The sequence below is a fragment of the Piliocolobus tephrosceles genome, chromosome 15 (assembly GCF_002776525.5).
Source record: "Piliocolobus tephrosceles isolate RC106 chromosome 15, ASM277652v3, whole genome shotgun sequence".
In the NCBI taxonomy this organism is placed as follows: Eukaryota; Metazoa; Chordata; class Mammalia; order Primates; family Cercopithecidae; genus Piliocolobus; species Piliocolobus tephrosceles.
Window position 1 is genome coordinate 25,652,998 of NC_045448.1, and position 12,544 is coordinate 25,665,541.

At 39.1% G+C, this 12,544-nt stretch overlaps 1 protein-coding gene across 14 annotated transcripts in view; it reads right to left on the reverse strand.

The window, feature by feature from the left end:
* The window catches only part of DTNB (dystrobrevin beta), a 301,137-nt gene that overhangs the window by 240,773 nt on the left and 47,820 nt on the right, over positions 1-12,544 (reverse strand). For all 14 annotated transcript variants that reach the window (XR_003309546.1, XM_023230081.2, XM_023230086.1 and 11 more), the window contains one exon: positions 6,842-7,055. Coding sequence is in view for 12 of the 14 variants with exons in the window: in XM_023230081.2 (XP_023085849.1) it covers positions 6,842-7,055 (214 nt within the window). In the remaining 2 variants the exon portion in view is untranslated. The remainder of the gene's footprint in view (positions 1-6,841; positions 7,056-12,544) is intronic.

Consider the following 12,544-nt stretch of genomic DNA (forward strand, 5'->3'; position numbering starts at 1 on the left):
TGTTCAGGCTGGTCTCAAACTCCCGACCTCAGGTGATCTACCCGCCTCGGTCTCCCAAAGTGCTGGGATTACAGGCGTGAGTCACTGTGCCCAGCCTAAACCAACATTTTTAAAGGGTTGTTAGCCACATTTGCAAACTACACAGGAATTTTTTCATATAAATCCATCACAAATTATATAAGTATCTTTATACCAAAGGAATCTTTCGATTGTTCAAATTAGCAAGAGTGTTTTCTACTGAGTGTTATTGCAGATGTTAAACAATAACCCTAGGCCTTTAAATGATGTGTTCAATACTATATTTCGTATTTTTTAGATTCAGATGTATTTCACAGATTTTATCTAAACCTAGTTTTATTAGATATATCTTTTTTTTTTTTTTTTTTTTTTTTTTTTTTTTTTTTTTTACCAGTTTGTTCCATTTTTAAAGTGAAACTTCATTCTCTGAACCAACACTTTTGGTAAAGGCCACAGACTAATTTGTAAAACAGAAATGGATGAAAAACATCAGAGGGAAAAATAAGATTCAACAGTCAGAAATAAAGTATAAGAGAAATTTGGCTGGGTGCGGTGGCTCATGGCGGTATACAATCCCAGCACTTTGGAAGGCCAAGTTGGGTGGATCACTTGAGGCCAGGAGTTTGAGACCAGCCTAGCCAACATGGCAAAACCCCATCTCTACTGAACATACAAAAATCAGCCAGGCGTGGTGGCGAATGCCTGTAGTTCGAACTACTCTAGAGGCTGAGGCATGAGAATCGCTTGAACCCAGGAGGTGGAGGTTGCAGTGAGCCAAGATTGCGCCACTGCACTACAGCCTGGATGACAGAAAAATAGATTAATATATATATATTTCTATCTTTGTACCTTGACTAACATGTCTTGATAATGGCCGGGAATGTCATATTCAAATTTAGAACTGTAAGGCACCCCATACTCCCACATGGGAAGAACCTGATCCCTTTTTCTTCCCACCTCCAGCACACCCCATACTTGAAAGGACTTATGCACGCATGTGGACACTCTAGCCTACATGTCCAAGCTCTGCCCACTTGCTCAGCAAACGTCCACTCCTTGTCTAGTCCTTAGACACAGGGATACAACTACTTAGAAAAACAAAACAAAACAGAACAACATATATTAGGTTTGGATGCATAAGTACTAGAACAAATGGAATTTAAAACCAAGAAAAAACATGTTTAAAAAGACAATACGAAACAAGAACCACAGATCCCAAAAAAGAATAAATCAGATATATTATGTATGGAAAATACAATAGCTAAAGAAATAACAGATGGAATAAACAGTAGGATGGCTCCAGAGAAAGAACAAATTAATGAGCAGAAAGGCAGATCAATAAACTCTTCTAAAAGGAAACAAAGCTAAAGAAATTAAGCCATATGTGAGGAACACTAACAGATAAAGAGGAAAGAGGTAGAAATGCCAACAGTCAGAAAAAGAGAAAACAGAAACAGAGGAAATATTTGAAGAAATAATGAGATTCTAGTAATAGCACACTATGTGATTCTGATCAACTCTTCCTCTGAGCAAAAAAGGAAAGATGGGGAAAGTTTTTAAAAATCTCCTTGATTATAAATTGTTGAGAACTAACAATTGAAGGTACCAAATGCAGGGGAGGCTGGATGCCCAGGGAGGTGAGTGCAATGGATGAAATCGCTTTTTCCATGTAAGTGATTTGATTCCAGAGGGGGAAGCAAAATTGCTGAAGTATAGAGTAATTTTTTGATGGTACTGTGGGCAAGGAGAAAGACATGGAGGCTTGGATTTGCCAAGGCAGAAGGGGGTCCCTTGGCGGGACACGTGGTCCTGCTTACCCTACTCTCCTATTACTTTGGGCTGAGAGCCCAAAGGCTTCACCTAAAGGTAATAGTGTCCAGAAGTAAACAGGTCCTCATAGGTACTGAATCAGAAACTGAATTGAGGTGATCCTGGATTGTTAAGGTCTCAGGGCACCTGGCAGAGGCAAACATACATCTTTCTGGAAGAAAACATCATCCTAGGCCTCAAATTATCCCTGCAAATAATTCTGCAATATAATATTTGGTATATAATAAAAATAATTTTGATATATAATGTTCAGCCTATAATAAAAAATAACAAAGCAAATAGGAAATAAAACATCATGAATGAAAACCAGAAACAACAAATAGTACAAAAAGAACCACAGGAAACCTAGATACTAGATTGTAAGTGTAAACCAAAAATAAAATTCAAAGGCTCCCTGCAACCATCTGAGTGGACTCCCTCCTGGGCCAGGGCACTCTGAAATTTAACTGCAAAGGCTGGTTAAGGCCAGCATGGGAAGCTGGGGGTGGACATGCCTCATGATACCCTCCAGCATTAACATCAACACAGACCTTAAAGTCTGAGAAGAAACATCTACAGTCTATTCTCTCTACAGTCTGCTGCTTGGAGGCTTTACCTGTGTGATAAAACCTAGCTCTCCACAACTCTTTATCATAACTCTTTCAACCAATTGCCAATCAGAATATGTTTACATCTACCTATGACCTGGAAGCTCCCTGTCCTTCTTCAAGTTGTCCCACCCTTCCAGATCAAACCAATGTAAATCTTAAGCGTATCTGATTGATGCATCATGTCTTCCTAAAATGCATAAAAGCAAGCTGTACTCTGACCACCTTGGGCACACGGTGTCAGGACCTCCTAAGGCTGCGTCATGGGTGTCTAAAAGAAGGGTACTTTTGCTTGGTGTTCATAGAAGCCAACTCTTCCTTAACCTCAACTTCAAAGAGGAGACATTTAGTAGAAGCTGCTTACAGAGATTTTGTGAAGTCAGCCTAAGGATGGAGCTGATACAAGAAGAGGGCAAAGCCACGCAAAGAAATGAAGCCAGAGCTCTGATGCAACCATGATGAGGGGCTGGCCTGCCTCTGGACCCCTCAGTTTGTCAGCCTATACCTATGTTCTTATAAAAAGGCCATGTGGGTAGGCTTTCTACTACTTACAACTAAAGACAATGGACTAATACAAAGGTTGGAAATAGGGGATTTGTAAGTAACAAATCTTAAAGTGTGAAATTCCTTACAGAAGAGTAAGGAAGACCTCCTCTCTCTCATGCTGGGAATTGGGATATCCTTATTATATTGGTCAAAGCACCTTTGTTGCACCTTTGCACCAGACTGTATGACTACCAGTAGTATTGTACTGGAGAAACTGAGAGGGAAAAAATGCAGCTATCAGTGTTTTCACAACTCCTTCTGGCTTTCACTAAGATTCTACACCCAGGTGTTTTGTAAATACTGGTTTCTGTGCTTTTCAATGTTTTTAATTATCAAAATATAACATATTCAGAACTCTCAGTATTAAATAAATTAGGTCTTAAGAAAATACTTAAGGAAAAGTCTTAGACCCTATTTGTTCCTGACTGTTGTTTCAGGGTCTTATACTCTATTATTATAATAAACAGAAATCATCTGGCCAAACACAGAGACTATAAATTTGGAGGTGAGAGAAGATTAAATAATTTTTGCTTGCAAATTTTAACCTTATGGAATTATGAAATACAAAGGCTGGAAGGCTCAATTAAAATAAATAAATAGGTTGTCTATGTATAAAAGGAACTTTCCAGCCTAAGTAATAAAGCGGCCAATCAATAAAAAGACTAACATTTTAAGTATTTAATGACAAAAGGCCCTGGTTTTCTTTTTTTTTTTTTTTTTTGAGACGGAGTCCCGCTCTGTCGCCCAAGCTGGAGTGCAGTGGCCAGATCTCAGCTCACTGCAAGCTCCGCCTCCCAGGTTTACGCCATTCTCCTGCCTCAGCCTCCCGAGTAGCTGGGACTACAGGCGCCCACCACCTCGCCCGGCTAGTTTTTTGTATTTATAGTAGAGACGGGGTTTCACCGTGTTAGCCAGGATGGTCTCGATCTCCTGACCTCGTGATCCGCCTGTCTTGGCCTCCCAAAGTGCTGGGATTACAGGCTTGAGCCACTGCGCCCGGCCTCCTGATTTTCAAAATTAACATTCTGATAACCAGATTCTTTCTTTTTTTTCCAACACAAGAAGGTCAATTTTAAACTTCTAGATAGCCAAATAAGCTCTGTCATATAAAGGTTTCAAAGTTAGTAAAGATGTGATCATTTATTCTGATACCATGGCCAATGTTTTAAACGTATCAAAGTAAAAATTACCCGGCTCACTAATAACATACTATACCCTTTAGACTTCTTAACTCACTCTTTTTTTTTTTTTGCTAGCTATTTTCGGTATGTGTTTCTACACATCTGCCTTTATCTGATTCACTGTCCACTTATTCTCGTTGTCTCTCTGTATGTGTCTATCCTTCTCTGAATATGGCCCAGGATATCCTTGCACCTTCTGCTTCTAAGTTTGGTCTTCCCATTCTCCTTTTTGCCATCTCTGTCCTCTTCCTTCCTCTCCTTTCTTTAGCCATATGCTATAATCTGAATGTCTGTATTCCCCCAAAATTCACACATTAAAATCCTAACCCCCAAGATATGGTATTAGAAGGTGGGACCTTCTGAAGATGATTAGGTCACGAGGGTGTCCTCATGAACGGGATTGGTGCCCTTATAAAAGAGGCTCCAGAGAACTCTTTGCCCCCTTTGTCATGTAAGGATACCGCAAAAAGGTGCCATCTAGGATCCAGAAAGCAGGCCCTCCCCACACTCAGAATCTACCTTGATCTTGAACTTCCCAGCCTCCAGAACTGTAAGAAATAAATCTGTGTTGTTTATAGAGTGCCCAGTTTATGGTATTTTGTTACAGCAACCCCGTAGGCTAAAGCGCCATGGTATTTAACTTACTTGACATGATTATGGAATCCAAGATTTTAATCTCTGCTTGGCCATTTTTAGAGAGTACGATGGTTTTATTTCTGACTTTAAAAAATATTGTTTCTTGAGTTAAATTTGTGTTGTGTGATCCATGAATTGATTTACTGAGTGAGTCAGTGTCATGAAAAGGTTCTGTTTACCTATCACAGAATAACAATGTTTCCTAAGGGTTTTGAAACAAAAAGCCAGTTCTTGGGCAGGAAAAAATTAACTTATGGAGTCACTAACTTAAATTACTAAAAAATGGCATTAGAATTCTGGGACTTATGTCACTTATACACTTCTATTTTTAAAATTCAGATTTCTGCCGGGCACAGTGGTGCACACCTGTAATGCCAGCTACTAGAGAGACTGGGGAGGGAAGATTGTTTGAGCCCAGTAGCTTGAGACCAGACTGGGAAACATAGCAAGACCCCATCTCAAAAAATAAGTAAATTTCTTTAATAATTTTCTATTAAAAGGATACAATGTCTAATTTGATAACAGCTTATAAAAATGGTGTGAATTTAGTGACTGCTTAAATTATGACTTGGCTTTGACATTTCCATAGTTTTACCACTAATTAACAGACTCCTCCCTATTATAAGATATAATTAATAGCATTTTACAAATGTATGAACTCAAAGAAGGTCTACAGACAGCAAAAAATGAAGTAGAGACAATCCATTCAAATCAGATGGCCAAGAGTACAGCAGAAACTAGAACTGTTGGTTCGCAGAACATCACCATTTAACCTCTGTACTTCCACAATCAAAAATCTGTGCTTTACAATTTTGTTGTTTCATTCTTTACAATACCAACTTAATTATCTATGAATATAAGTGCAGCAAATAATGTCCGTTTCAATTGGAGTACATTTAAATAGTTTTCTTCTTTTGTTTTAAGATCTACTAAACTATGTTCTGCAATGAAAAAATTTCAAATAGGTTCCTAGACATAAAGACAAAATCAGTTTGGTCGGGTGCAGTGGCTCACGCCTGTAATCCCAGCACTTTGGGAGGCCGAGGTGGGCAGATCACCAGAGGTTGGGAGTTCGAGCTCAGCCTGACCAACATGGAGAAACCCCGTCTCTAATAAAAATACAAAATTAGTTGGGTGTGGTGGTGCATGTCTGTAATCCCAGTTACTTGGAAGGCTGAGGCAGGAAAATCGCTTGAACCCAGAAGGCGGGAAGCAGTAGTGAGTGGAGCTCACACGCCATTGCACTTCAGCCTGGGCAACAAGAAAGAAACTCCATCTCAAAAAAAAAGAGAGAGAGAGAGAAAATCAGTTACTATAGTCCAGTATTTGATGTTACAGAGTACAGATTAGCCTTCAACAACAAACTAGGCATAGAAGAAAAAAGAGAGAGGAGGCTTAGAAGTCAAATAGCCCCATAATCAAATTTAAAACTTAGCATTTTTCACAAGCTAGAGAACAGCTGTATTAAGGTATCTATAATTTTCCCAAACAATACATCTCAAACATTGTGATTCTCCACAATATTCCAGAGTTTAATATATGACATACTCTAGGACAGTAAGTCACTGTGAACCAGTTTCTAGAGGGGCTTACACTGAAAAATTTTCCTGTTTTTTGTTTGTTGTTGTTGTTGTTGTTTTTAAGACGGAGTCTCACTCTGTCGCCCAGGCTGGAGTATAGTGGCGCAATCTCAGCTCACTGCAACCTCTGCCACCCAGGTTCAAGCGATTCTCCTGCCTCAGTCTCCTGAGTGGCTGGGACTACAGGCGCGTGTCACCATGCCCGGCTAATTTTTTGTATTTTTAGTAGAGACGCAGTTTCATCGTGTTGGCCAGGATGGTCTCCATCTCCTGACCTTATGATCTGCCCGCCTTGGCCTCCCAAAGTGCTGGAATTACACGCATGAGCCACCGCACCCGGCCAATAATTTCCCTTTTAACCGTGATTCTAAGTTGCCAGCCCTTAGCAAGGCAGTATGCGAGAAGAATGACTCAGAGACAGGTGTTCTTAAAATGAAGTAAGCATGTAAGGTAAGGTACTAGCCTGTCATATGCAGCAATCATAAAGTTGAGGAGGAGGCTGATAGATTGTTCCACACTAATTTGGTGAGTAGAAGGAAGGCGCTTGTTCAACTGATAGTAGATGGAGGAGATGACAGTTTCAAGGCGGGACACACTGATTTCGGTGGTATGGTCCAGTGTATTAAGGCCATTGTCTCGGAAGGCTTCAATCATGTTCCAGATATCAACAAGATGAACTAAAAGACAAAGAAAATAAACTGTCAACAATGTTAAAGTGTGGTACTACCCTTCACAATAGGAATCTTAAATGTATCAACTAGTTCTTAAGTTTAAAGAGAAGAAACTCTTTAGCCAACAATGAGGAAACATTCTGTGGTCAAATAAAGAAGATCAGTCCCAGACAACATCAAGGAGCCACCACAGGGGTATGGGAAGAACTACTTCCAGCCTTCACATTTAAATAGCTAGTATGTCACGTGACCCAAATAGCAAATAGTGACCCAAGCACTTCCTAACAAAGGATAATTTGAGAAAAAGATCAAGAACTACTCATAAGAACTTCTAGCCTTTTTGAAAATTTGCTGTATCACCTTGAGTCAACTTTATTGTATTACTTCAGCCTAGCAACTAAAGCAACATTTTACAACTGAAACTTTATTCTATGACCTAAAGAGAGAGACAAATACAACTGCATTAAGTAAAATATTAATATGCTTTAGAGGCTACTCAGAGCTCTGAACAACTCATAGCTCAGCCAAAAATAAATTTATCTACTGCATATTTCCTCCATTATTTAAGAGGCTTTCTTTTAAATTCAATTTCCAGTAATAAAGTAGGCTCGGTAGCTGGGTCTACACTCCTCTTGAAAATGACAAAAATTCCTAGATGGAACATAAAAACTTCTTAAGTGCACAAAAAAAGTAAACAATACTAAACTACACAGAAAAGAGACATTTCCTTGAAAAAAAATAATTAAGAATGATGCCTGACTGACTTCAAGCAACAAAGGAAGCAGCAGACTGCAAAATAATTTTAATGTGCTGAAAAGAAATCAAAACCACCAACAAAATTCTATACCTAGTATGAAAAAACTTTCAAGAAAAAAGGTTCAATAAAGACATTTTCAGGTAAAGAAAACCTGAAAGTACATGTTCCAACGCTGAAAAACTAGGGGAAGAACTGAAACTAGGAAAATACAACTATTCAATCCAAAAGAAGGTAAGAAACACAGAACAAGTAGCACAAAGAGCACAAGAAAAGATGGCTGGTGTGGACGCAAATGTATCAGTTAACTGCAGTAACTATAAACATACTAACATACCACTTACAAGACAAAGACTGACAAATTCACATTTTTTTAAATAATCAAATTATATGCTGTTTGCAAGGGATATGTATAAAACGTAAGGACATAAAAAAGGTTAAATATAAGTGGATGACAATTTCTAACCAAAACAAAGGTGATGTAACTTTGTTTGTAACAGGAAAAAAAGCAGGGGAGCTTGGAAAACCAAATGATCAACTCAACAGACATAGAAGTAGCATTTGGAAAAATCAAATACCCTTTCATAATAAAAACACAACAAACTAAAACTAGAAGAAAACTCCCTCAACCTGATAAAGGGTATCTACAACAAACCCCAATGCCAACATCATACTTAATCAGGGAAGACTGAAAGCTCTGCCCTTAAGATCCGGAACAAGACACTTAAAGTACAAGCAGCAAAAAAGAGATACATTGCATTTTATTTAAATTTTAAAAGTCTGTGTTTCAAAGGATACTATCAAGAAAGTGAAGAGGCAACGCCAAAGAATGGAAAAAAAATTTGTAAACCAAGCATCCATTAAGGGTCTAGGATCCAGACACATAAAAACTCTTACAATTCAACAATTTAAAAAAGACAACCCAATTTAAAAATGGTCAAATAATTTAAATAGACATTTATCCAAAGAAGATATACAAATAGCCAACAAGCACATGAAAAGATGCTCAACATCATTAGTCATTAGGGAAATGCAAAAGAAAACTACAACAACATACCACTTCACACCCACTAGAATAGCTAGACTTTTTACTTAAATGGAAAACAAGTGTCAGTGAGGATGTAAAGAGGTTGAAACTCATATAAACTGCTGGTGCAAATGTAAAATCATGCAGCTGCTTTGGAAAACAATTCAGGAGTTCCTTAAGAAGTTACACACAGTTCCCATATGACCCAGCAATTCTACCCCTACAGAATTGAAAACATATGTCTACACAAAAACTTGTACAAATGTTCATAGGCACATTATTCATAATAGCTGAAAGTGAAAACAACCCAAATGTCCATCAACAGATACATGGATAAATAAAATGTGGCATATGCATACAATGGCATATTATTTGACCATAAAAAGGGATGAAGTGGCCAGGCATGGTGGCTCATGCCTGTAATCCCAGTACTTTGGGAGGCCAAGGCAGGCAGATCACTTGAGGCTGGGAGTTCGAAACCAGCCTGGCCAACATGGAGAAACTCTGTCTCTACTAAAAATACAAAATTAGCCAGGTGTGGTGGCGCATGCCTGTAATCACAGCTACTCAGGAGGCTGAAGCAGGAAAATCACTTAAACTTAGGAGGCAGAGCTTGCAGTGAGCCGAGATCGTGCCATTGCACTCCAGCCTGAGCAACAAAAGTGAAACTCCATCTCAAAAAAAAAAAATGGGAGGGATGAAGTACTGATGCATTCTGCAATATGGATAAACCCCAAAAACATTATTCTAAGTAAAAGATACCAGACAGTTAAGACCACATATTCTAAGATTCTATTTATATGAAATGTCCACATAGGCAAATCCATTAAAAAAAAGTATATTAGTAGTTGCCAGAGCTGGGAGACGAAGGGAAAGTGCAGTGACTGTTAATGGGTATGTGGTTTGTTTCTGGGGTGATGAAAATGTTCTAGAATTAGATAGTGATGATGGTTGTACAACTTTGTAGATATACTAAAAATCAGTGAAAAGACTATACATTCTAAAAGAGTGAATTTTATAGTATATGAACTTTATATTTTTTTAATGGTGGGACAAAACATATTGTTAAAGATAAAGAGGGTCACTGAATAATGATAAAAGTTTTAATTCATAAGAAAGATATCAGCAGCTTGATGCAGTGGTTCATGTCTGTAATCCCACTCCTGGCTTAGCTTGAAGCCAGGAGTTCATGACCAGCCTGGAGAACATAGTGGAAGCCCATCTCCACAAAAAAAAATTTTTTTAATTAGCTAGGCGTAGTGGCACACGCCTGTAGTCTTAGCTACTGGGGAGGCTACAGCGGGAGGACTGCCTAAGCTCAGGAGTTCAAGGCTGCAGTTAGCTATGACTGCATCACTGCACTTCAGCCTGCGTGACAAAGTGAGATCCTGTGGTCAAAAAAAAAGAAAAGAAAAGAAAGATATAGGAACTTTACATGTATTTACATCTAATAGAATAGTCTCAAAATATATAAAACAAAAATAAACACAACCTCCAAGGGACACACAGGAATTCAGAAGCTTAGTGGGGGATATTAACTCACCTCTCTTAGTAAGTGACAGTGCAATACCACTCAAAAAGTACAGATACAGACGATTTAACTTCACAACTAACAAAGTAGGCATAATGAGCACTACACAAAGTACAGCCTCCACTGATGAGAGAATATGCTTTATTTTCAAGTACACAAAGATGCATATAAAAATTGACCACATCCTTGGCTGGGCACAGTGGCTCACACCTGTAATCCCAGCACTTTGGGAAGCCGAGGTGGGCGGATCACTTGAGATCAGGAGTTCAAGACGAGCCTGGCCAACATGGTGAAACCCCGTCTCTACTAAAAATACAAAAGTTAGCCAGGTGTGGTGGCTCTTGCCTGTAATCCCAGCAACTCGGGAGGCTGAGGCAGGAGAATCACTTGAATCTGGGAGGCGAAGCGCAGTAAGCCTAGATCTCGCCCCTGCACTCCAGCCTGGGCCACAGAACGAGACCCTGTCTCAAAAAAAAAAAAAAATATATTGACCATATCCTGAGCCATAAAGCAAATCTCAATAAATTTTAAAGATTAAAATCCTATGAGCCATGCTCTCTGATCAAAATGAAATTAAGTTAGAAATCATAATCGAAAGACAACTTTTAAAGGAAACCTTATTTTTAGAAATGAAGAAATACACTATCAGGAAACTTTCTTAATCTGATTAAGGTTGTCACAGTCTGAATATCTGTCCTCTGCAAAAATGATGTTGAAATGTAATTTAGGCCAGGCGCGGTGGCTCAAGCCTGTAATCCCAGCACTTTGGGAGGCTGAGACAGGCGGATCACGAGGTCAGCAGATCGAGACCATCCTGGCTAACACGGTGAAACCCCGTCTCTACTAAAAAATACAAAAAACTAGCCGGGCGAGGTGGCGGACGCCTGTAGTCCCAGCTACTGGGGAGGCTGAGGCAGGAGAATGGCGTAAACTCGGGAGGCGAAGCTGGCAGTGAGCTGAGATCCGGCCACTGCACTCCAGCCTGGGTAACAGAGCGAGACTCCGTCTCAGAAAAAAAAAAAAAAAGAAATGTAATTTAACCCCTAATGTGGCAGTATTGAGAGGTGGGCTTTAAGAGGTGATTGAATCATGAGGGCTCTGCTTTCATGAATGGATTAATCTACTCAAGGATTAATGGACTAATTAATTAATGAGTTATCATGGGAGTAGGACTGGTGGCTTTATACAAAGAGGTAGAGAGACCTGCACTAGCACACTCAGCCTCCTCACCATGGGATGGCGTGCATGACCTCCAGACTCTGCAGAGTCCCCAGCCGCAAGATGGTTTTCAACATATGTGGCCCCTCAATCTTAGACCTCCCAGGCTCCACAACTATACAAAATAAATTCCTTTCTTTATAAATCATCCAGTTCCAGTTACTCTGTTATAAGCAAAAGAAAACTGACTAAGACAAATGTTATCTACAAAGGACTTGCCACAAACATATTACTTAATAGTAAAATGAAAGGTTTTGCTCTGATAATGGGAATGAGATAAGGAATGCTCACTGTCCTCATTTCTATTGTATTTGAGGCTAAATCGACATAAATATTCAGATAAAGAAATAATTAGTGTATTGGAAATGAGTAACTGAAACTGTCATTCAGAAATAAGAAAACAATGTACACAGAAATCAAAGATTCTACAGATAAATTAGTATGAGTGGAGAACAATTGCTAGAAATAAGATTAAGATCTAAAGATCACTGTATTCTATACATCAGTAACATAACAATGAAATTTTAAAATAATAGTATCATGTCACTGAAGACCTAGGAATAAATCCAATGAAGAGGCTGGGCGTGGTGGCTCACTCCTGTAATCCCAGCACTTTGGGAGGCCAAGGCAGGTGGATCACTTGAGGCCAGGAGTTCAAGACCAGCCTGGAAAACACGGCAAAACTGTCTCTACTAAAAATACAAAAATTAGCTGGGTATGGTGGTGGGCGCCTATAGTTCCAGCTACTGGGGAGGCTGGGGCAGGAAAATCTCTTGAACCTAGGAGGCAGAGGTTGCAGTGAGCCAAGATCGCAATACTGCACTCCAGCCTAAACGATAGGGCAACACTAATTCAAAAAATAAATAAATAAAAATTTAAAAAAATAAAAAATCCAGTGAAGGATGTGCAACATCTCTACAAAGAAATGAAAGACCTAAATAGCTCTAGGGATGAACATATCCCAC